Here is a 22,919-nt window from a genome sequence, read left to right on the forward strand (position 1 = left end):
ATTCAATTCAACTGTAGCTCAGAAATGTGTTTCAATGTATTTGTAAGCATTTAGAGTATCAAGCCAGTGCTCCCAAACTGACAAGTGTCTCTAAGCTCTAGATTTGATCTGTACATCCATTCTTGAGAAAAAAACATAAATTTAACTCCACTGATTTTTAGTACTTTAAGATGGCACTTAAACTTTTGCTTACTGAGATTTCAAATGAAGTTTTTACCCCTTTCGTATTTATTAACTTGACCATCTGAGCTGTTCTATTTCCCGAGGTGTTATAATTATTTAATTAGGAATTGAGAGCAATAAGAAAAGCGGTGGCATCTCAAGTACCAGTATCTTTCCGTAGACAAACACCTTCCCATTACAGAAATCCAGTTATGTAAACATCAGAAGGCTGAGCCCGCCAGCTTTCCATTTTACACCTGCCCTACTGTCACTCAAGTGTGGTAACAGTACCCTGAGAATAATGCTCATGGTAGTTTTCATCTGCATCTTAACTGCATCTGTAAAAGTGGAAAATGTAGAGATTAAGAGCATGAGGCTTGCGATTCTACAGTCCAAAAGGAGACAGAATTCAATGCATTGCCAACTCTAAAAGGAAAATTATAACCCAAGACGCATGGGGAAAAATATTTACGTGGAGTTTTTAATCCATATTAGAATTCAGTTGTTGTAACTTGACCATAAATTTAAACAGAAACCATCTTCCGAGACATACATTCTAATAAATGTATCAACAGTACTGATAGTCAACCAAGAGTCTGTTATTTGAACTCATTAGTAACATTTCGCTTTTCTATCAGACAGAAACCTATAGTGGTTTGCCCCGTTTACACAGCTGAAACATTGTCTTATGAAAACAAAATGAGACAAAATTAAATAAAATTGAAGACAAAAATACTCTGAAGTTAAAGCAAACTATAATCCTTGGCGGATCAATCAGGTAAAAAACATTGGAGAAAGTTGGAAGCACAGGATAACTGACATGAATCTTCAGCACAAAGTACATCTTTGAGAACATGAAACGATGACTCTTTGGAGGACAATAGCTGAATACCCAAGAATCATCAGGTTTGAAAAATATTGCTTATCACTTCCCAAAACACAGCTGCAAGAACTGAAGATCTCATTAAAAAATATTAAGGTAATCATATTTATTGCATCTTGAGAATGCGTTTCAAAACAGAAAATTAACAGTGCACCCCAGCTTCACCAAAATATATATTTAAGAGAGGGGCAACCTAAGATATTTATAAACAAAGTATAGGCTGCATGTGCTTTTCAAAGGGTCTGAATTAAATACAACCAGCTGCCAACTTTGTGCTCTGACATACTTGAGTTAGTGGGTGTGTGTATACGAAATCATTTATTTTTGTCTACAATAAATGAAATAAAAACACTGCCCTATACAATCCACTATTAGCAGTGAGTACAACAGCAAAAAATTATTGTACAATTTATACATACTAAAATATTTTCTCTCTCTAGAGATAACGCAGAACAAAACCTAATCATTATGACTTAATGTGGGAAATCTCAAATTACAATAGGGAAAAATGAAATCAGGGAGTGTATGGAGCCCAAAATAAAGGTTCCTGGTCATAAGGCTATAAGATTAGTAAGTGCAAGTGGTAGAATAAAGCATGCTCAAATGTATGCTTGGGTCTTTGTATATCAAACCTTTAAATTAAACAAGACTAGCTGAAGAAATGTCTTAAGCAGAGCAAGATAACTGGGGACTGTGTCATTTCTTTTACCATTTTTGTTACCCAACTTATACAATGCGCAAAGTGCTAAGCAACACTACAAAACACATTTACGTCAACACTGAAGACCTGGGGAAATGAAATCCAACAATTTTATTTTAATGAGCTGTATTTTCTAAATTTTTGTTTTATTTTTTCCTGTTTTCATACAGTATTGAAAACAAAACGCAGCACATTCACATTTTCCCGAGGAATTGTAAAGATGATCTCTACAGGGATAAACGTAAAGCCTGAAGCTCAATCAATTGATGTTGAAAACTCTCAAAGGGAGTAAAGGCTTGATCTGAATGGTCTAGAACATGTACTGTAATTTAATAGCAGAGATGGCCGTCTTAATATTTAATGATTTAAAAGAACTTCTCAGTCCATGCGAAAAGTACAGTCCAATAAATCAAATTTCTGAACGCATTTTATGCTACATATGTGTATACTTTGCGATCCTCAGGTGTTCGTGCCAAATATTCTCTCTCAATAAGTCCTTCAATACGTTTCTTAATAACAACTGGACTTGGTAAGAATCGAGCCTTCAACTGCTGAGTTACCTAGAAGAGAAAGTAGAACAACGAATTCCTACCAGAAATTTTAAAAAATATTTAACATTTCCATGTAAACACACAAAAATTCTTACCTTTGAACAGAACTGATGTGTCATTTTAAGATTCGTATCAAACTCTACTAATGTGATTACTAAAGTCAAAAATTGAAAAATCAAAATAGGTTTTATTTGAAAATGTGATGTATGGGTTAGAATATACCTCATCAGAACGTGAATGCTAAGGTGGGTCAGTAGTTGAATTAGGTGGAATATATTAGCATGAATGTATACCACACCATGGCTTAACCATTTTGATGTTATCATCTAAACTTCTGGGTTATTCTCCCATTCACAGAATTTCGGAATCATAACGTCTTTAAAAGCACAGACTCTGAACCCAGAGTATCTAGATTCAAATCCCAGCTCTTCCATTTACTAGCACTGGGACCCTGGAAAAGTTAACCTAACCTCATGAAACTGAAGGCAATGTCTGGTCCGTTGTAAGGGCTACTGCTGTTGTTCTTTTCTCCAACTGCTGTCAGGATTCTAGGTATTGTGACATCGCTAATAATAAAACAGTAACGACAGCAGCAGCCGAGGTCTGACTGTGCACTATGTATCAGTCACTCTGTATATGTTAACTTATTTAATGCTCTTAACCCTGCAAAGTGAGGAAAATAGCCAGGCAGCAAGACTGACATAAACTGAAAGTAAACCGAACCAATAGTTAGAGATGAGAATCTAAACCTTTCCGACCCAAAGTTCATGCTTTCCCCACTGATCTACCCTGCCTCCCTGCCTCTCTTGCAGAACACCTATCCACCCACAAGCCAGTTTCCTTTTTTTTACTCCTGTTGGATCATTTCCCCAAGACCACAATGGATTAACAATTCTTTGAAATCTGAAACTTCAGTACTTTCCCCCTCCAACTAAAATCTATCTCCTTTCTAGTATTATCACTCCACTATCAACACACTTGTTCCCAACCCACCTGAGATCTCTCACCCTCTGACCCTTCCTTTTATGAGCTACTAGTAATTTCTTCTGACCTTACCTCCTTCTTGACAGGGTCTGGATCACTTCAGCTATACTGTCAACACTACCCTCAACTCCCAGATTCCTTTGGTTCTCTTCCACAAACACCCGTTCCACGTTTACGACATCATTCAAAATCTACTACTCAGTTCCCTGCAGGGTAAAGTTGTTTTTACACCTTTTGGGCAGACCAGGAATCAACAAGATGTAGCCCACAGGCCAAATACAGCCCCACTGCCTGTTTTTCTAAATTCTTCCTGGAACACAGCCACACTTAACTGTTACTGGTGGCTGCTTTCGCACTACAACTGGCCATTGAAAAAAAAGTCTGCCAATCTCTGGTACAGACTGATAACACACATTCAATGTGTTCTAGTTCAGCAAGTTCCTGAGCACCATCCCCTCACATCCTGTTTCACGCAGGGAAGAGAGACCACTTCAGCATACAGTTCCTTCGACTCCCACCTCCTTACACATACACATTTATTCACACTCGTATCCACCCTTGATTAGCACACACCCTGCATCCTGCCCTGGGTCCCAAGAGGGGCACATTCAGTAGCATCGTTGTTAACACATCTACCATCCACCTGTACTCTTTACACAGCTCGCTCTCCTTTCCTCTCCTAGACTCTGTACGTCAACTGTCCCTCAATCCCATCTTCTTTCCCTTCCTTCCTTCACCTCAGCGTTTAGACACGGGGCGTAGCTTCCCGCCAGAAAAACAAAATCCAGGACGCCTCAACTTAACACCCAGTCCTCCAGGTTTGCTCTGCGCCCTTTCCCATGAGCCAACATCTTGAAGGACAAGGCACTCTCCTGGTTTCCCCTCCACTTCCTTCCTCTGGCCCGGGCAGCAGATGTCCACTCTACCAGAGCAGTGCAAATGCCCGGGAAAACCCATGAGTTACCTAATTGCCAACAGGTCTTAAGTGTTTGACTTTTTTCACTTTTTGAAAATTCCTGACCGATCACTCTTGTAATTTTCTTCCTTTGCCATGTGATATAAACTCAGCTTGTGCAAAATTCTGCTCACGGACATGAAGAACACAGCGGCACACGGTCCCTCCTCCTCCTTAGCCAGAAACCGACGTGTACTCGACTCCTCTCATTTCCCACGGACGGCCAGTCGGGAAATGGTGACTTCCCATTTGTCTTCACACAGCTCTCCCCCCTCTACCAATATTTATTCAGCCCTAATCATTTCAATGGCCTTTCAAGGAGGCTTCCCCTTCTTTATTTCCAAATTTATAACATGTAAGCACTCAATAAATGGTAAGTTTATTTATTTTTGGAAATAAAAGTAGACTGTTTAACATCAAAGCATTAAGTAGCAGCAAAATTTTTTTATTCTTCAAGTGACAATATTCTATTACTTGTATTACAAGGACATCAGTTCTCAAAGTGCACACATATCTGGATGTACCCCTGTGCTCAGTTATCAAGTAAGTGCCATACTTTATAAGTGTTACCTATGGTTTCCTTATTCTAAAATTAGATTTTAAATAACGTGAATATAGTTCTTCCCTAAATTTGAACCGTTAGTATTATTTTGCCTTTTCGACCCTGATCTAGCCCCGCAGCGCCCTTACCTCTGCTACTAATACATTGTGCTGCATCTTCTTTCTGGACTTCATTATCCGCACTATAGCAGCTTCTATCTCATGTTTTCTGTCGTCGTCTACTTTCTGCCTCGTTTCTTTCCTTTCTGGGTCAGATTCACCTTGTTTGGCAGCAACTAAAAGACAAAGACATTTACCATGTAATTACCACGTAATGCAAAAAATGTAGTTTAGAGACAAAGATAATTTAGTATTATCCACATAGACCCATTTCAACCTGAGTATACACATACACTTATTAATTCTAGAGAACACTGAAGAGAACATTCAAGAAGAACATTCAAAGGGGCCTACTTCAACGTTTATTTTCACAAATATTTAAATAAGTAACGATCACTGATATAAAAATTCTGCTTATTCTTTTTAAGTATTAGGAATTTAATTTTACAGAGATAATAAAACCAATTTTGTTTTTATTAAATACAATGATTCCTCTCCTGGAAGAAAAATGGTAGCTGGATGTATTTAATGGAAAAATTATCAGTAAATAATTTTCATTGCTGTGACTTCCAGAGGTCAACTCGTACTTTACCAACATAATGCCAAGGTATCTTAAGAGGAGGAAAGAGTTCTATATTGCCAAGATGTAGTTAGCTCAATTTAAATAATGAGAAAGCACCACTGGCATGTCAGCTGAAAGAACTCCAGAACAAGTACTTTATTTGTTCCTCTCACAGATTATCTAAACAATTTATCGTATGTCTTAATTTTTCTTTATGTCACAATCTCGCTATCACTAATGCATAGTACATTCCAACCTTTTGGAGAAGAGAAGTCTTACTCTGTTATTGCCTACTGTCTTCAAGGCAACTACTCAGGAATAAATACAGAAGTCCCTTTCTCTTAAAACTTTGCTCTCACTGAAGTAGCAGAAAAAGAAAAGTAACAGATTTTTTGTTTATCTGATCATCAATAAGAGATAGATAATGAAGTTTTGGGAGGCAGAAACTGGAAAATTACAAAGAACCGCCTAAGACACTGCTGGCTTAGGCACGGGCACATCCACAAGAGAGCGGACTGTACAGTTCAGAAGATCATTCTGGTGTGTATGTCCACTCAGCGGTTTCTAATTAGAATCCCTTGGTTAAGAATTCTTTCAGTACCTTTTTCCAAGTTAAAGATAATCAGTATCTTAAGAAGAGAAGAATTAGATTAAAATGACCTCCTAAGAAAGAATAATGCTTTTACTCAAAAAAAGCCAACGTCATTAAAAGAGAGAGAGAGGGGGAAGGAGAGAGAGAGAGAGAGAGAGGGGGAGGGGGAGAGGGAGGGACGGAGGGGGGGAGGGAGAGAGGGAGGGAGAGAGAGAGAGAGAGAGAGAGAGAGAGAGAGAGAGACACTTAGAGTAAATAAAAATCAATGTAATGGGGAAACCTTAACTGAATCCTGGACCTAAAGAGTAAGATATGAAAGGCATTTTATTTTATTTTATTTTTTAATGTTTATTTTGGAGAGAGAGAGAGAGTGTGAGCAGGGGAGGAGGAGGAGGTGGGGGAGAGGGGGAGAGAGAGAGAGCTGGATGCAGAATCTGAAGCAGGCTGCAGGCTCTGAGCTGGCAGTACAGAGCTTGGCACAGGGCTCAAACTCATGGACATGAGCTGCGAGATCATGACATGAGCCGAAGTCAGACGCTTAACGGACAAAGCCACCCAGGTGCCCCTAGAAAGGCATTTTTGAGGCAACTGTGGACAAGTAAGTGGAGGTGGTATAAAATATTTATTTATACAAATAAGTATTATGGAATTATTAATTTTCTTGGGTGTGATACAGTATTACAGTTATTTTGGAAAATACCTTATTCTAAGGAGATAAAATGTATGCTTAAGTATTAGGGTGGGGGAGTGTAATGTCTGCAGATTAATTTAAAATGCTGTAGCAAATATATACACATATGAAGGGGGAGGGTGGGGTCAAGGGCACCGGAGCAAATGGGACAAAAAATTTAATGACTCATAAATACAGGTGACGGCCATACATACCTTTGTCCATTATCGTGTTTCTCACTTTTTCTATGGATTTGAAAATATTTCAAATAAAAAGGTGGAGAAAAGAATTTTTTAATTTTTTTTTTGTTTATTTATTTTTGAGATAGAGAGATAAGAGCATGAACGGGGGAGGGTCAGAGAGACAGGGAGACACAGAATCTGAAACAGGCTCAAGGCTCTGAGCGGTCAGCACAGAGCCCGACACGGGGCTCGAACCCATGGACCGCAAGACCATGACCTGAGCTGAAGTCGGACGCTTAACCAACTGAGCCACCCAGGCGCCCCAAGAATTTTTAAAAAAACAATCTATTGTGTTCTGCTAGATGTGACCACCTAAATAGGTATATTCCAAGATAAATGGGAAGGCTGTGGTGATACACACTGGATTAGGAGGTTTTTTAAAACGTGAGGGCAGAAGCTCACTCTCAGTCTCACACAATACCCTTCCCTTAAGAAGAACATAACAGAGGCACATGCTTGTGTAAGGGGGTACAGATGTATCTAGCTATATCTGGGAAAGGGTTGGGGAAAAGTGGGATGCAGTGGTGGGGAAAACTGTTAACTATGGAAATTGCTGTAGATTACAGTGAAATCTAATTTTTTTTTTTTTAACGGTTATTTATTTTTGAGAGAGACAGAACACCAGCGGGGGAGAGGCAGAGAGAGCAGGAGACACAGAATTCAAAGCAGGTTCCAGGCCCTGAGCTGTCAGCACAGAGCCTGACGTGGGGCTTGAACTCACAAACCATGAGATCACGACCTGAGCTGAAGTCGGACGCTTAACTGACTGAGCCAACCAGGGGCCCAGTGAAATCTAATTCTTCTCAAAGGTTGTGTTATTTGAGTAATATTTTTAACTCCTTTGTCTAAACTTCGATTCCTGACTATAGTAAGAGCAGAATAATTAGGTTAGGACAGAGTCTTTGCATCTTCGATTATGAGCCAAAAGGCAAGGATGTATTTTGACAACTTAGGAAAAACCCATGTGGTCACATACTTATCACCAGAAACAAAATTTTAACTTCTACAAAATATATTTAAGAGCCATGATAATTTAAGTGCCATTCCTAAATGAAAACATTATTTCTTCCTAGAATTTTATAGCTGAAAAGAACTTTGAGAGATCTAGCTGAATTCCTTACCATACAGAACTGTACTCCTATTTTAATTAAAGTGTTATATACGCACATTTAACATCAAAAATAAAAAATTCTATTTTCATCAGATTTAAAATTCTACACACACACACACACACACAACACACACACACACACACCACTGCCACCCCAAATTAAAAATCCAGAGAGAAGACTATTTTTTTTTTGAGAACAAAAATAGTATCTGGAATTATTATTGCTGGACATAATGGAATCTAGGATTATAAAGAGTTACTTATTTAGGGTAAAGCAGGGTGAGGTTTGGTAATTCACATTATGTATCACCATACATCTTCCTCTAAATCTAGAATACAAACAAGTCCTGAAATCCAAAACCTGTATCTACCTAAACCTGTAAAGTCTTATGCCCTGCACTGGGGAAAAAAAGATATTTTATTCCATGACTTTTTAAGCATAGTTCTGTTTTTATTTTCAATTTACATCTGTGTCCAAACATGAGGCTATTTTTGGTGATGAAGGTACAATGATACGGTCTGCAAATATGGGACAAATTAGGCAATGCTTTAAGAGAGACACCACCCTGCTTCAGAAGGCATACAAATCCAATCAGGGTCAAAAAGGTCAGTAGAAGTGTGTATACAATGTTTTTTTAATGTATTCTGGTAATCAGTTACAGATTTAACATTAAAATAATTTTTAAAAGACTCATAATATAAACACAATTTTTTAAAGTTAAAGAAACTACAGTCATTTTAAACTTATTTTAAAATACTATTTTTCTACAAAGACTACAGAGCTGTAATGGATGAGTCAGTCCTGTGAAGCTTATCTAATAGTAATTTTGAAATCAGGGAACAAACTATGTTAGAGGTTTAAACATGAGCAAAGGTAAAGTGTTTTTTTCCCCTTAAATACATAGAAAACACGTTGTACACTATGTTAAGTATATAATAAACAGGATGCTCATTATTAATTAAAAATAAACACATTAAAAATTGTTCACAATAGGGTCATTTCTAAGCTTTTAAATGAGAGATAATATGGGTTTCTAAGGTTTTGCAATTTAAAAAATACCCATCAAAGCATAAATAGCTGCATCTAAAAATCAAACTTTAGATAAACAACCCCCAACTCTGACAAATTTGTAAATCAGTTTAAAAAAGATGTCCATCATTAGTTAACTCAACCAATTAAAAACAATTATTTTATAAATACTAATCTATAACAAAATTGTATTTACCTGTTGAAAACCAAATGGAAATAAATACCTTGTTCACACTACAAATTACTTTTTAAAACGCTCACCGTACTTGGATTCAACTGTATTTTGACAGGAACACATATGAATAGAGCTGCTTCAGTCCTTAAACCTACGTGTCACACAGCATCAGAAACGCAGTACTGCTTTTGAAGAAAGAAATCCAACAGATGATAACTTTTTCAGAGGAAAAATATAATTCCAGATACCTGTTTGAATCTTGACTCTGTGGAGTTTGGATGTGAACTGATCATTAACTGTAAATATGTGACCATTTTCTATTTCCTTTGACTTGGGTTCTTTCGTGAGAACCCGCTGGGTTGGTTTACCACAGGCGAGGGACTGCAAGGCTCGAACAAGCTCTCTTTCAGGAATATCGGTCTCTTGTTGAATTTCCTGAAATTTCACCAGATTGACAGAATTAGACTTTTTGAAAGATTAAAGCAGATCAGTTAATTACTAAGTAAAATCAACCGAACAGGAGAGAGAGATAATTACATGAAAGAAATAATTTACAACAAAGAATTCCCTGATTATTAGGACACTTCACTAAAATCTCACTTACTTGAACAAACTAGAGGAAAAGGTGATTCAAATCACAAAATATTGAAAAGACATGTACTTTTTTATTTCAGGAGATATAAGGCCTAGTCTAAAAATGTCATCCAGCAGAGATTATTTGGGACCTGCTCTACTACTTAAGTAAAAAAAACCGAAACAAAGTGTTAACAAAACATGATTGCTTTTGGAAAAGCTCTACGATCCTACAAGTGGACCCACACTACTTCTGCTCAGCAACTTCTTTTATAGAAAGAAGCAAAGTCAGCCCAAAGCTAAGGCACTCTACCATACAATCAAAATTCACAATCCGTGCTGACCATTTACTGCCTGTATGACCAAATGAAAAAAACGTTAAGTTCCTGGTAATTAACATTAAACATGAAAAAAAGTAAGAAATGTTTTCAATCCAGGTGATAATTTTTGCTTCTTACCATGGTATGAATAAAATGCAATAGTAAAAACAAAAGCAGTTTAGAGAAGAATGAATGTGTAATGTCTTGATTCATCATGCTCCTCTTTGGTCCACGGGACAGTAAGGGAATTGCACATGTATACGATGTAGTTCCTACATGTCTACAGATGTATGATGCCACCCAGTCTTCACAGCAGGGCAGATCGCTTTGATTTACTGTGTAAAAGCTATTCTTTCTCAAGAGCAGCTCAGGAAGAATAGGCATATTGATCGTGTAACTGATCTGGAGAGAGTCATTCTCTCTTTCACAGGAGTCTGAGCACCAGCGTGGGTTTCTCTAAAGGACTATCAGTGAGGAGTGAAAGAAATGCGAATTTTAGTGATGATGAAGCACACTCCTTTGCCTCAAATGATCTCTGTATGTCTCCACACTTTAGCCGTTTCAAATACTATAAATGTTAAATCCTGGCAAATTAAATAGGTGCTATTATTACAATGTTGATTATAATTATTATTATGTGTGACAAATGACTTACTCACATATTCTATTGTTTACTCATACTGAGAGAAAACTAGAAACTCCTTCTTAGGTGATATTTTACAATTACAGATCATTCCCAGAGGTGACTATTGCAATTCAGTGTGCATCCTTTAGGACTTTTCCTATACATCTACATATCCACACAGGAATACAAATCCATACACACATGCGTATGTACAGGAACATGCCCATTAATACACCAGTATTAATGTTAAATATAAATGGGATACCTCCTCTGTAACATGTACTTTTCCCATTCCGGCACATGTACCCTTTCATTTTCTTTTGCTTTATTACCTTTTTGGTAGAAGTCTTCTACCTTTCTCGCTAGAATGAGTCCTAGGAAACGATTATGATTCTTATTAAAATACTGCTTTCCTCAAGTTATTTTCTGATTAACTGATTTTTATATAAAAGTTGATTTTTCATCTGAACTCTTCTATAAGAATGTTCTCAGGTGATTATCATAGTTGACAATCACCCTGCCTACAAATTTTGTCAACTCCTGGTATTTTATAAATTTCACTTTTTCTTAGTGTTAGGACAGGACCTGCAGAACAATGCTGAATAATAGTAATAATTAGGCAGATATCCTAAAATCTGTTCCTACCTTTCATGGGCAGAGGTCTAATATTTTACTAACTACTGCTGGTCTCTCGTTAGATATAACCTTATGACATTAAGGGGATTTCGTTCTATTCTTAGGTGGCTGAGAGTCCCCCATATCCTGGAAATATGAAATGGAGACTGACTACTACAAATGCTTTTTGTGTATCTATAGAAATCATTAATTGATTTTCTCCTTGAAATGTCTGGCGATACAGCAAATGCTCAGTTAACTTTATGATGATGATGATGAGGGAGGAGGAGAAGAAACCTTAATTATGTTAACAAGTTCCTTCTTTGTATTCCAGAGCTAAATCCTATTTGGACACACGGAATCATTCTTTCAATATGCTGCGGAGTATGACTTGCCAATATTTTATTTAAGATTTGTGCATCTTTTTTTAAGTTTACTTATTTATTTTCAGAGAGAGCACAAGCGAGTTGGGGAGGGGCAGAGAGAGAGAGAATGCCAAGGAGGCTATTCACACAGAGCCTGATGTGGGGCTTGATCCCACGAACCATGAGATCATGACCTGAGCCAAAATCAAGAGTCAGACACTTAGTTGACTGAGCCACTTCAAGCGTCCCAAGATTTGTGCATTTAAAGTTGAATAACCTATAGCTTTTTCTTTTTTGTATTCTCCTTGTTCACTTTTAGTAATAAGGTTATGTCAACCTCACATATTTCCAAGAGCAACAGGTGTATTTTGCTTTCTGAGGTGAAAGTGCTCTGTATAGCTTTCAATTTTAATTTGCTAATTATATTATTCAAATCTTCTAGAAGATCTTTTTTATTGTCTTGTCAGGACATTTGTGAAGGATTTCTGTGATTGCAAATTGTCTATTTCACCTTGTATTCCCAAACACTTTCCTTTATATGATGTGAAATTATGTTATTAATGATGTTAGCACTTCTTCATGAGATACCAATTATCACTGGTTTTTAACCGATTTCTATTTAAGTGCTACTGCCTAACATTAATTTTGCTATTATCCATAACTAGTTTTTATATTTCAGACTCACTCTCAAGAAAATTTAACAAGTATAATATCAGAAATATATATATTAATTAATATCTACATGCCTTTCAAAAACCAAATGCTAGTTACTATAATCTACGGTAGAAACTACCACTTTATGTATTTCCTGATTTTAGCTGTTTTAAACCGTAACAAACTTCTATTCATTAAAAAAATACATAAAAAGAGAAAAAGCTTCAGCAGCTTGACTATCATGGATGAAATGTGACACAACATATAAATGCCACCTTTTGCAGGCAGCTTCTGAGATGGCCCATAATGATCCTGGTATGTTTTAGCCTTGTGTGATCCCCTCACAGTATTGGGGCTAACTTGGGTGATCAAGAAAATAAGAAGTGACCGTATGCGACTTCAAAGGCTAGCGTCATAAAGGCATGCCAGGTTCTGCCCGGGGCTCTTGGATGGCTCGGGTTAAGGAGAGTTTCCCACTGGTATGCAAGGACAACTGAACAGCTATGTGGTAAGGGCCACGTGAAGAGACACGGAGACCTCTTTTATCAAGAGCTGAAATGAACTTGCCAGCTACGTGGAAGGAAGAATATTCCAACAGCTTAGAAGTGTATTTTCCAGGCACAAACATTAGATGACTGAAGCCCCAGGTGACATCTTCACAACCTCATGAGAACCTGTGAGCCAAAACTCACCAAATGAGCCCCTCCTAAACCTCTAACCCACAGAAACCAGGAAAGATGATAAATTGTTAGAGGTTGTTTTAAACTTAAGTTTTGAGATATGTTATGTAGCATTAAATAACACATACACCATTTTACTGAACTTATAAAGAGTACTCAGAGTTAAAAAATCAGCCTCCTTTTAAAGTATTACTTTCAACTATCCTCTCTAATTTGTGGAGGTGAGTTGTGTAAAAGAGCCGGCTAATAACGCTTACACAGCAGACTAGAATGCAACATACGGTGTGAGTAGAAACTTCAAGTGCCTTCTCACAATGCCCCCTGTTCAAGATGCAAGCAGCCAGAAGGCTTTGGAGCCACAGGAATGGCATTCTACATATGCCATTTATGCTCAGGCAGCTGGTTTGTTACTTAGCTAACATTTGAAATATTAGAGGAATTTTCTGCCTAATTTTACCCTCTACTTAATGATGCTCATTAGTATCAGTGATCCCAAGTCGGATGGGAAAGAGAAGAGTAAGCCTGAACCACTAAAATTACTAGCAATTCTAATAATGGCTTTAGAAAATGAGTTTATGTTTTTGTCTCATTATTTTCACCAGCTCTTTATAAAGTACGACTGAAAACCAACATTAATTAGCATTTATCAGCAGTTTATTTTGCTTAAAATATATTACCCATGGTAGCTGCAGATTAAAACAGTCAAGCTGTTAGAGATCATTTAATTCCACCTCTGTTTGAAAAGGCTTACAACTTGAGCAAGGTACTCAATACTTGCTTAATTAATATCCTTGGGACTAAATCATATGTAACTTGCGCTGGACAGTTGACGTTACTCCCCTAGGTAAGACACACCTGGAAATAGAGAAGACCAAGACCTCTTGACTTAGCCACCAGACCTACAACACTTGGGTTTCAAAGCATTTCCTTTAGGTGTATCCCATAAAAACAATAATCTCTTAAATGCAAGCATGAAGGTAGGTATAAAATAGGCCTACAGGGGTGCCTGGGTGGCTCACCTGACTCTTGATTTTGGCTCGGGTCATGGTCCCACGCTCACGCGACTGACCCCTGTGTCAGGCTCAGTGCTGGGACACTGGGCGTGGAGCCTTCTTAAGCTTTCTCTCTCTGTCCAAAATATCTACAATTCTGCCCTAAATTTCAACTGAACTTATTTCTATGTTCACGGTATCTGAAAATTAGCTTTCAATTAAGAATAAATATGGCAATAATTTTACAGCTTTTATCTTAAATTTACACTTAAGAATCACATGATCTTGGGGCACGTGGTTGGCTCAATCGGTTAAGTGTCCGACTTCAGCTCAGGTCATGATCTCACGGCTACTGAATTCAAGCCCCGCATCAGGCTCTGTGCTGACAGTTCAGAGCCTGGAGGCTGCTTCAGATTCTGTGTCTTCCTCTCACCGTCTACCCCACCCCTCTCATACTCTGTCTCTCTCTCAAAAATAAACAAACATTTAAAAAAAAGTTAGGAAGAATCACATGATCTTTATTTCCACTCAACGTACCTATTAAAGGCATGGGAAAAGACTAATTGCATTTAACGTAATCAAAGGTCTTGGTGGAGGAAAGAAAAAAAAAAGATGGGTATAAAAAAGAAATTTGACACTACCAAGATAGTGTAAAACTAGCACTAGACATAGAAAGCGATCAGATTTGATTGCTCAGAGTGCAGAAACAGACCTACACATATATGGTCAATTGATTTTTTTCGTAAAGGTGCCAGGTAATTCAAAGGGAAAAGAACAATGCTTTGGACAAAGAACAATGGAATGAACAACTGAATATCTGTGTGTGGGGGGAAATAATTCTTAATTTTTACTTTATTTTTTGTAAGTAAATTCTAACATTTCTTAGACAGGATATCAAAAGGCATGAACCATAAAAGGAAAGTGGCAACTGGACTTTTTCAATATTAAAAGCTACTGCTCTTCAAAAAATATCATTTAAGGAAAATGAAAAGGCAAGTGACAGTGTGAGAAAATATTCATACCACGCAGATCTGACAAAGGATTTGTATCCAAAATTTGTAAAAAGCTTTCCAAACAACCCAATAAAGACAGGAAGAGGCGCTTCACCAAACAAGACATGTAAGTGGCCCAGGAACACACCCAGGAGGATTCTCTGTGTCTTGATTGCCATCAAGGCAAGGCAAGTTAAATCCACAGTCACATACAGTTACACGCCAAATAAAACAGCTACAATTTAAAAGTATTAAATTCTGTAGACGATATGGGGCAACTGGAACTCTCCTACACTGCTGGCAGGAATGTGAAAGAGCACAACACTTTGGGACATCGTTTGGCCGTCTCTTAAAAAGTTCAACCCATCTTTCTCTTCCTAGCAGCCTAAATCTGAGAATGACTCAAATGCCCATCGCTAGGTTAAGTGGCTAAAGAAAACGTAGTAAATCCGTATAATAGAATATCATTCAGCAATAAAAAGGAACGAACTACTGAAACCATACACACACCAACATGGATGACTCAAAAATATGTGATGGACAAGCACAACACATATTCTATGATCCCATTTACAGGAAATTTTAGCAAGGCGAAACTCATCTATACTGATACACAGCAGATCACTGGCAACGTTGGGACAGTGAGCTGGAACACACTGCAAAGGAGTATACACATTTAGGGGGTAATATTCTAGATCGTGATTGTGATGGCACTTATACAAGTTCACAGATCTGTTAAAACTCCTAAAATTATGCACTTAGATGGGGTATGTTTTATCATGTAACACTCATGCTACAATAAAGCTGGTTTTTAAAAAAATGAAATGAAATGTGAGCCAATAAGTATGTGATGGTCAGATAGTTCCATCGCCCAATGTTACGTTGTTTTCTCTAATGGTACTCAAAGGTTACTTAATAAAAATAATACTCAAATGATAATAACTTTAAAGGTTATTCAAATAAAGACCCCTGGTAACCGGGGAGAATCAGAAACAATACAATTGCTTAAAATTTATATAAGCGACACATACCTCAAACGTGTATTTTTCTCTATTGTTAAAGAGCATTAAAATGGTCATCTGGAAAGTGGAGACCTGCAGTATGTGCTTCCGTGTATTAGAGCCAGTTACTTGGGCCCCTCCAACACCAACTTCGGACCCATCTTCCTGTTTCATTTTTTAAAAAATACAAACAAGATAGAATTATCTCGTGGTAACTTTAACAGTATGTTTGAAAGATAAGCACTGTAATATCCAACTGTAATATCCCATAATAAAACTACCTTATTCCTACATAAAAAGGAAACAGAACTTAAAAAAAAACAGGTACGTGTATATGTACGTATGCGCACACACGCGCACACACACACGCACATTCATTATTTAGGACTGTCCTTTTTTTTTTTCCCATTATGAACATTTTAATATATCTGAGCAAGTAATGAGTCAACAATTCCTTATAGTGATAGCTAAAATTTTTTTAACAGTTCAGGATGGAATAAAAGACTTAAAAGACAACACTGTCATCATACTCCTACCAAAAGTAATAGGGGTTTCTTTCTGTGTGGTCTAAGATCAAATAACAGCACAGGATGAGGGAAAAAATCTCTGCCATCCTTAAGCCTGTTTCTGCTCTATGATTTAAGTACAAAGTAGAAAGTTAAGCCTTCAGCAATTAACATGCGAATTGTTTTTTAAAACCCACTATCTATTTAACCCAACTTCAAAAGAAAACATGATTATTTAGGAAAAAACCCTCTCCTTTAAAACAAAAGCAAGCAATAATTAAAAGCTGAGTTCGTTAGTATCCATAACCTTACTACTTACGCTCAAATATTTAATAGTGTCAAACATGAACTGTAAAGAATATTTTCCATTTCATTTAAGCATAAAAATTAGAACAGGTGTAGACATTAACAATATTTAAAAAAAGTGGGGGGGGGGAGTTAGAGTAACTTATATAAAACCATTAGGACTATTCTTAAAATACGGAATAAAACTGTTATTTGCTGCCTAGATGACAGTTCAGGTATTTTTCTTTTAATGTTTTTCTAAAAGATTTATTATTTATTACTTTCTTATTTGAAGGCAAATGACTTTGATTTGAATGATACCCAAGCAATGCAAGCAAGTTATTAGTCTAAACTTCACAACGTTGGATGTAAAAAAGCTATTACGTTTTTTAAACAAAAGCAATTCACTTAGTGCCTTGCTAATTTTTAAAGTAAATACTTTGGTAGTATTTTGTACATCTCACAAATGCCATGTTAATTTTCCTGGTTTTGATTTACTGGAAACAAAGATTATAGGAGATGTGAGAATTCTGAAAAGGGACTAACAGCTTTGTATGCTCTTAAATAAGCTTTTATTAGCTTATGCAATACTGTCTCAAATCTAATCTTATACATAAAATGCATAATTATATTATTATATATTCCTGAAGGAAGGCTACCGAGTCTTCATAGTGTCCAATAAAGAACAGAAGGAAGGAAGTTAAAGCCAGTTTCCCCTTGTGAATATTTCAAACAGGTAGGAAAATAAGAGGAATACATAAATTACCCAGGTCAACAAAAATCAGAAATCAATTCCATAAACTAATTTCCAGTTACTTAATGTTAAGTATGTTCCAACTGTCAATAGTTACCTTTTTAACTGGTCCGTAAAAGGTGGCATTGAGATCTGCAGAACCCATATGATGCTGGAGCGTGAGCTGTCGACCACTGTGTTTGGCTAAGTAAAACCTTTAGCAAATCAAACCAGGTTTGAGAGAGTCATGTAACTTACATATTTGAAATTATAAACTACAGGATAATAACCCTTAACAAGTGTCTATGTGTAAGGGCAGTATTAATTGCTATTAGTACACTTTGCCCCTGGCCTGCAGATCAGCTGCTACTGTCCCTAAGACCACTTTTCTCCACAGTAACCCAACAATCCGTTTGTTCTAACCCATGGGCAGACGTCCACAATACAAAATACACTAAGGATGAAGACATTAGTAAACTGGCCCTTTGAAAAGAGTTTACACGACTCATTCTCACACATTACAAAGCATGAAGAATACATTCGCCTTTTGAACATTAGGTAAAACATGAAGTACAGTCATCCTCAATCAGGAACACCACTAATGCTCAAGTTTATTTCAACTTTGGACAATTACGTGTACTTACAAATACAAAGTTTGATCTATGTTTACCTTCTGAATATCTCAAAAGCATGTCTTGGTGCTGGTGGGATGTTGCACTTTGGTGTGGCTGACTGAGTGGGCCAATATCCTGTTGTGAGCACCCGGACTGTGAGATCAACACCACCTAAAGATACCTGTGTAAAAGATAACAAGATGTCCCCCACAAATTAACTAGGATTTGTTTTCCGTTCCATACAGACACTGTGTTAGAGTTATCCAAGTAGTTCGCTCCTTGTCCAATATCTAGCAAATAAGACTTAACTTCTTAAAGGCTAGATCCATCAGTGTTTTCCAAATTTTAATTATCCTGGCAAATATTTGCAATGATTGCTTAAGATGCTGGCTTTAAAATAATGACCAAGAGAGAATTCTTACTATATAAACAAAAGTGTTAACGGTATCACTGAGAAGTATAAAGTTTTGGCCGTTATGTCTTTTTAGATACAACGTCAAGGTGTCATGAAGTATCACTTTAGAGAAAATTCTAAATCTTTCATCTTAAGGGTATCCACTTTTCATCTCAGCTTTTAAATATTTTTACCATCTTAACACACAACCTATTTCTAGTATCTCATTCACATTTCCACTACGTTAATCAAAACTTTCATGTTTTCACACGTAGTTCTTATTTTAACAGCCTCTGCAGAAGGCGCTGCAGATCCAGTTCTACAAAGTGCGCTCCACAAATACTGTGAAATGGGTAACTATCTCTACAAAATAGATGCTAGTATTACTGTCACAGTGAGGTATTTTCTTCTTTATCAACACATTTCTAAGAAAACAAGAAAGCACATTAACAGTACCTTTTAAAGTTTCTATTTATTTTGAGAGAGAGAGAGAGAGAGCGCGCACGTGTGAGAGCGAGAGCGAGTACGGGGGAGGGGCAGAGACAGAGGGAGAGAGAGAATCCCCAGCAGGCTCCATACTGTCAACACGGAGCCTGATGCAGGGCCCAAACTCACAAACTGCGAGATCATGACCTGAGCAGAAACCAAGAGTCGGACGCTTGACTGACTGAGCCACTCAGGGGCCCCAACAGGAACTCTTAAGCGCAGATGAAATATTGTTATTGATATTCACAACTTGTTTTAAACCATTATTCCATATTTATCTAACCTGGATGATTAGTGATTCAGATTTTTTTTTTTTTGTCTTTATTTTTTTGAGAGAGAGACAGAGCGTGAGCAGGGGAGGGGCAGAGAGAGAGGGAGAAACAGAATCTGAAGGAGGCTCCAGGCTCTGAGCTGTCAGCACAGAGCCCGACGTGGGGCTCGAACCCACGGACTGTGAGATCGTGACCTGAGCAGAAGTCAGACGCCTAACCGACTGAGCCACCCAGGCGCCTCAGTGATACAGATTTTTTTTTTAAGGAGATAAATTTCATAAATATCAAGAAGTATGCCCCACTCAGATCTCCTGAAGAACTACTCAAGCAGCTGAAGCTAATAATCTTAGACAATGCACAGGAGAGATGACCACAGGAGACTCTTAGATGACGAACAGAGGTGGGCAGTGGCAGCGGTACATTTCCAAGTGGTAGTAATGGCGCCACAACTTGGTTCAATCCCTTCTCCCACATACCCATACATCTTGCTAATTTTCAAATCTTTCCTCAGAATGTAATTTTTTAAAGGAGGCCTTCCCTGACCACTCTGCCACGACAGATTTCCTCTCTATTACCTGTCACCTGCTAAGGTGCTATGTGCTTGTTTATCTCGTTCTCATCTGTGACCCAGATTAGAATGTAAGTTCCATCCTGGGAGGGAATTTTGTCTGTTCCATTCTCTGCTGTATACCCAGTGCCCAGAACAGTGCTTGGCATAGAAGGCACTTAATGAATTATTCATTAAGTGAGGGGAAAAAAAGGAAGAACCTCAAAGAAATATTCCTTTAGTGGTCTGCATCTCTTCTTCCTAGCTGTCTTAGTAAGTAATATTTTGAAGACATTCACCGTATATTCAAAGGCAGTACATGACAAGGGCAAGTGTACTGAGACTGAAGTAACAGAAACGGTTATCGAGTTAGGATACAACCTGCTGATACAAACAAATAGAAATATAATAGCAAGTCTGTTTTTCCTGCCCCTCTCTCAGTTTTTAAAAAAGAAACACAAGAGAAGTGCCTGAGTGGCTCAGGCTGTTGAGCATCTGACTCCTGATTTTGGGTCAGGTATTGATCCCAGAATTGTGGGATCGAGCCCTACGCTGGGCTCTGCGCTAGGCATGAAGCCTGCTTAAGATTCTCTCTCTTCCCCTCTGCCCGCCCCCTACTCAAAAATAAACAAACTCTCTCTCAAAAATAAGCAAACGTTTAAAAAAATATATGTGTAAGATTAGTGGAAGAAAAAAAATAAACAGGAAAAATAATTATATCTCATGAAAATATATTAGTGTATCAGAATTAAGTATAAATCTCTAAATGATCTAAAAAAGAAAAAAACTACCTAGGATAATCATATTATTCAGTTCCTGCCCAACCAAATTTCTATTTGTCACAGACTTGTATCTTTCCTACTCTCAACCCTTCTCCACAATCAACTTTGAGGCAAATCCTACAACTATATATAATGGGGAGAGACCAGAAGTCCCTCTAAGTCAGAATGCCTTAATATATATAAATGTCCACTTCTATAGAATTAGGTATTTTCACATAATTTGGCTTGTGATGACCAACAGAAGTGAGAGTCTCATATCTAAATGTCAGAGGGAATGACCTCCAAATTTTTTAAATGGCTGTTAGGTCTTTTTTTAATGTTTATTTAATTTTGAGAGAGTGAGACACAGAATCTGAAACAGGCTCCAGGCTCTGAGCTGTCAGCACAGAGCCCAATGCGGGGCTGGAACTCACGAACCATGAGAACATGACCTGAGCTGAAGCCGGACAATTAACCGACTGAGCCACCCAGGTGCCCCGGCTGTCATAGGTCTGAATTACGAAGTTGTATAAGGTCACTCGAGAAAAAAGGGAAAACCTGTGGAGTTCTCTAAACAGAAAGTTTAAGGTGAAGCTGAAAAACAGAGGGGAGGGGAGGGAAGGGGAGGGGAGGGGAGAGGAGAGAAGAGAATAAAAAGAAAATTCTGAACTTCATTAAACCCTCACAAAAACCCCATCAGACTCCAAAGCGGTTTAAAGCTGCAGCTTTACTGTCTTCCAGGAGGCACAACACAAAACCACATTTACAACACATTAATGTCAGCATTTTTATACTCTTGATCGTTCCCTAGGGGCTCTGAGAATGTCAGACTCCCTTTATGCTGATCTTATGGTTGAGAATACTGAGGTATAGGAAGGTCAGGCAACGATTCTAAGATAGCACAATCCTGGGGGTAAGGTGAGAGGAAGAGTGTAAAACTCAGCAAGTTTGCCCAGGCCCCATATTCTTTCCACAATCTGTAATGGTCACGACAGTGAAATCATTCTATCAAAGTTTCAGAACACTCCTTCAAGGAGAGAGGATAAACTAAATTTTAGAAGAGAAAGAAAAACCTACTTTAACAGTAATAGTTAAAAGAATGCTTATATGGCAGAAAATGATCTTTAAAGTATGCACAGACAATACAAATGTTGCCACTAACAACATTTGAAGAAATGACACCAGCAGTTACCTGATACATGGATGAAAATGCCCATTACAAAAGACTTCACACAGATACACACATACAAGTAGAAATTAATGGAGAATCTTACCCCAGTTGCCTGTAGATGCTGCCTGAATTCATCCATAGTTGTGTTTGAGATGCTCATATCCCGAAACATTCCTTCCAGTTTTGATGTGAACTGACATCCGCATTCAGTCTGTGGAAGAAAAACACAAATATGCACAAATAAACCATGGGTGTTTCTATCAGCAAATGTGCAAAGAAATAAATTAACCATGGAGTTTTCTATGAGCGAACGTACAAAGAAATTCTTCCACGTTACTGACATCCTTTCTAAACCTTTCCAATAGTTGCTCTATGCCTGTGGGCACCCAACTTTAGCGGATTTAAGAACAGTGTATTTAAGAATAACCCACGAATAAAATGCAGGCTCCCAGACTCTTTCGGAGATTCCAATACACCTCATCAAAGGTAGGGACCAGTACTCTACGTTTTTAACAGGCACCCCAGGCGATATGAGTACAGGTGGTCTATGAACCGCACTTTGTGAAAATGAAACTACACAGTGATACTCTTCTTAGTACTTCCCTTGCACTAATCCTCCCCCAAATCTCCATGAATGTATCCTGCCACACCAAGAGAAATTTCAGCAAACTCTGAATGTCTCAGAACCTAAGCAAATCTAAGTGCAATCTGCTGTAAAACATCTAGCTTTTTTAATTTATAGAAATATTTTACATCAACTAAACATTTTCTAACTGCATGTTGGCGTTCAATCACATAACAAACATTAGTTAGGTGCACATCATTCCAGTTTATATATACACCTTACCTTTAACTTAGATATCATATTTTTTTCAGAGTCATCAGAAACACTTTTATTTGTGAGAAGTCTCCTTGCCAAGTGTTGTTTATAATAACGTTCAAATACATCTTTTTCTTGCATAAACCTAAAAAGGACCATTGCCTTATCCAATATTGTTTCTACTTCCTGTTCTGTTAGCTGCAAAATCAATTAAAAGACAATTTAGTAATTATAAA

The 22,919-nt window shown here is 37.6% G+C and overlaps 1 protein-coding gene across 5 annotated transcripts in view; it reads right to left on the reverse strand.

The window, feature by feature from the left end:
• Positions 1 to 1,837: 1,837 nt before the first annotated feature.
• The window catches only part of CUL3 (cullin 3), a 94,814-nt gene continuing 73,732 nt past the window's right edge, over positions 1,838 to 22,919 (reverse strand). For all 5 annotated transcript variants that reach the window (XM_027049262.2, XM_027049270.2, XM_053215864.1 and 2 more), the window contains 8 exons: positions 22,711 to 22,881; positions 21,967 to 22,074; positions 18,289 to 18,413; positions 17,737 to 17,833; positions 16,125 to 16,259; positions 9,526 to 9,712; positions 4,926 to 5,071; positions 1,838 to 2,305 (listed from right to left, as the gene is read on the reverse strand). In XM_027049262.2, coding sequence (XP_026905063.1) covers positions 2,174 to 2,305; positions 4,926 to 5,071; positions 9,526 to 9,712; positions 16,125 to 16,259; positions 17,737 to 17,833; positions 18,289 to 18,413; positions 21,967 to 22,074; positions 22,711 to 22,881 — 1,101 coding nt within the window. In that variant the 3' untranslated portion in view covers positions 1,838 to 2,173. The remainder of the gene's footprint in view (positions 2,306 to 4,925; positions 5,072 to 9,525; positions 9,713 to 16,124; positions 16,260 to 17,736; positions 17,834 to 18,288; positions 18,414 to 21,966; positions 22,075 to 22,710; positions 22,882 to 22,919) is intronic.

The sequence above is a fragment of the Acinonyx jubatus genome, chromosome C1, assembly GCF_027475565.1.
Source record: "Acinonyx jubatus isolate Ajub_Pintada_27869175 chromosome C1, VMU_Ajub_asm_v1.0, whole genome shotgun sequence".
NCBI classification, from domain to species: domain Eukaryota; kingdom Metazoa; phylum Chordata; class Mammalia; order Carnivora; family Felidae; genus Acinonyx; species Acinonyx jubatus.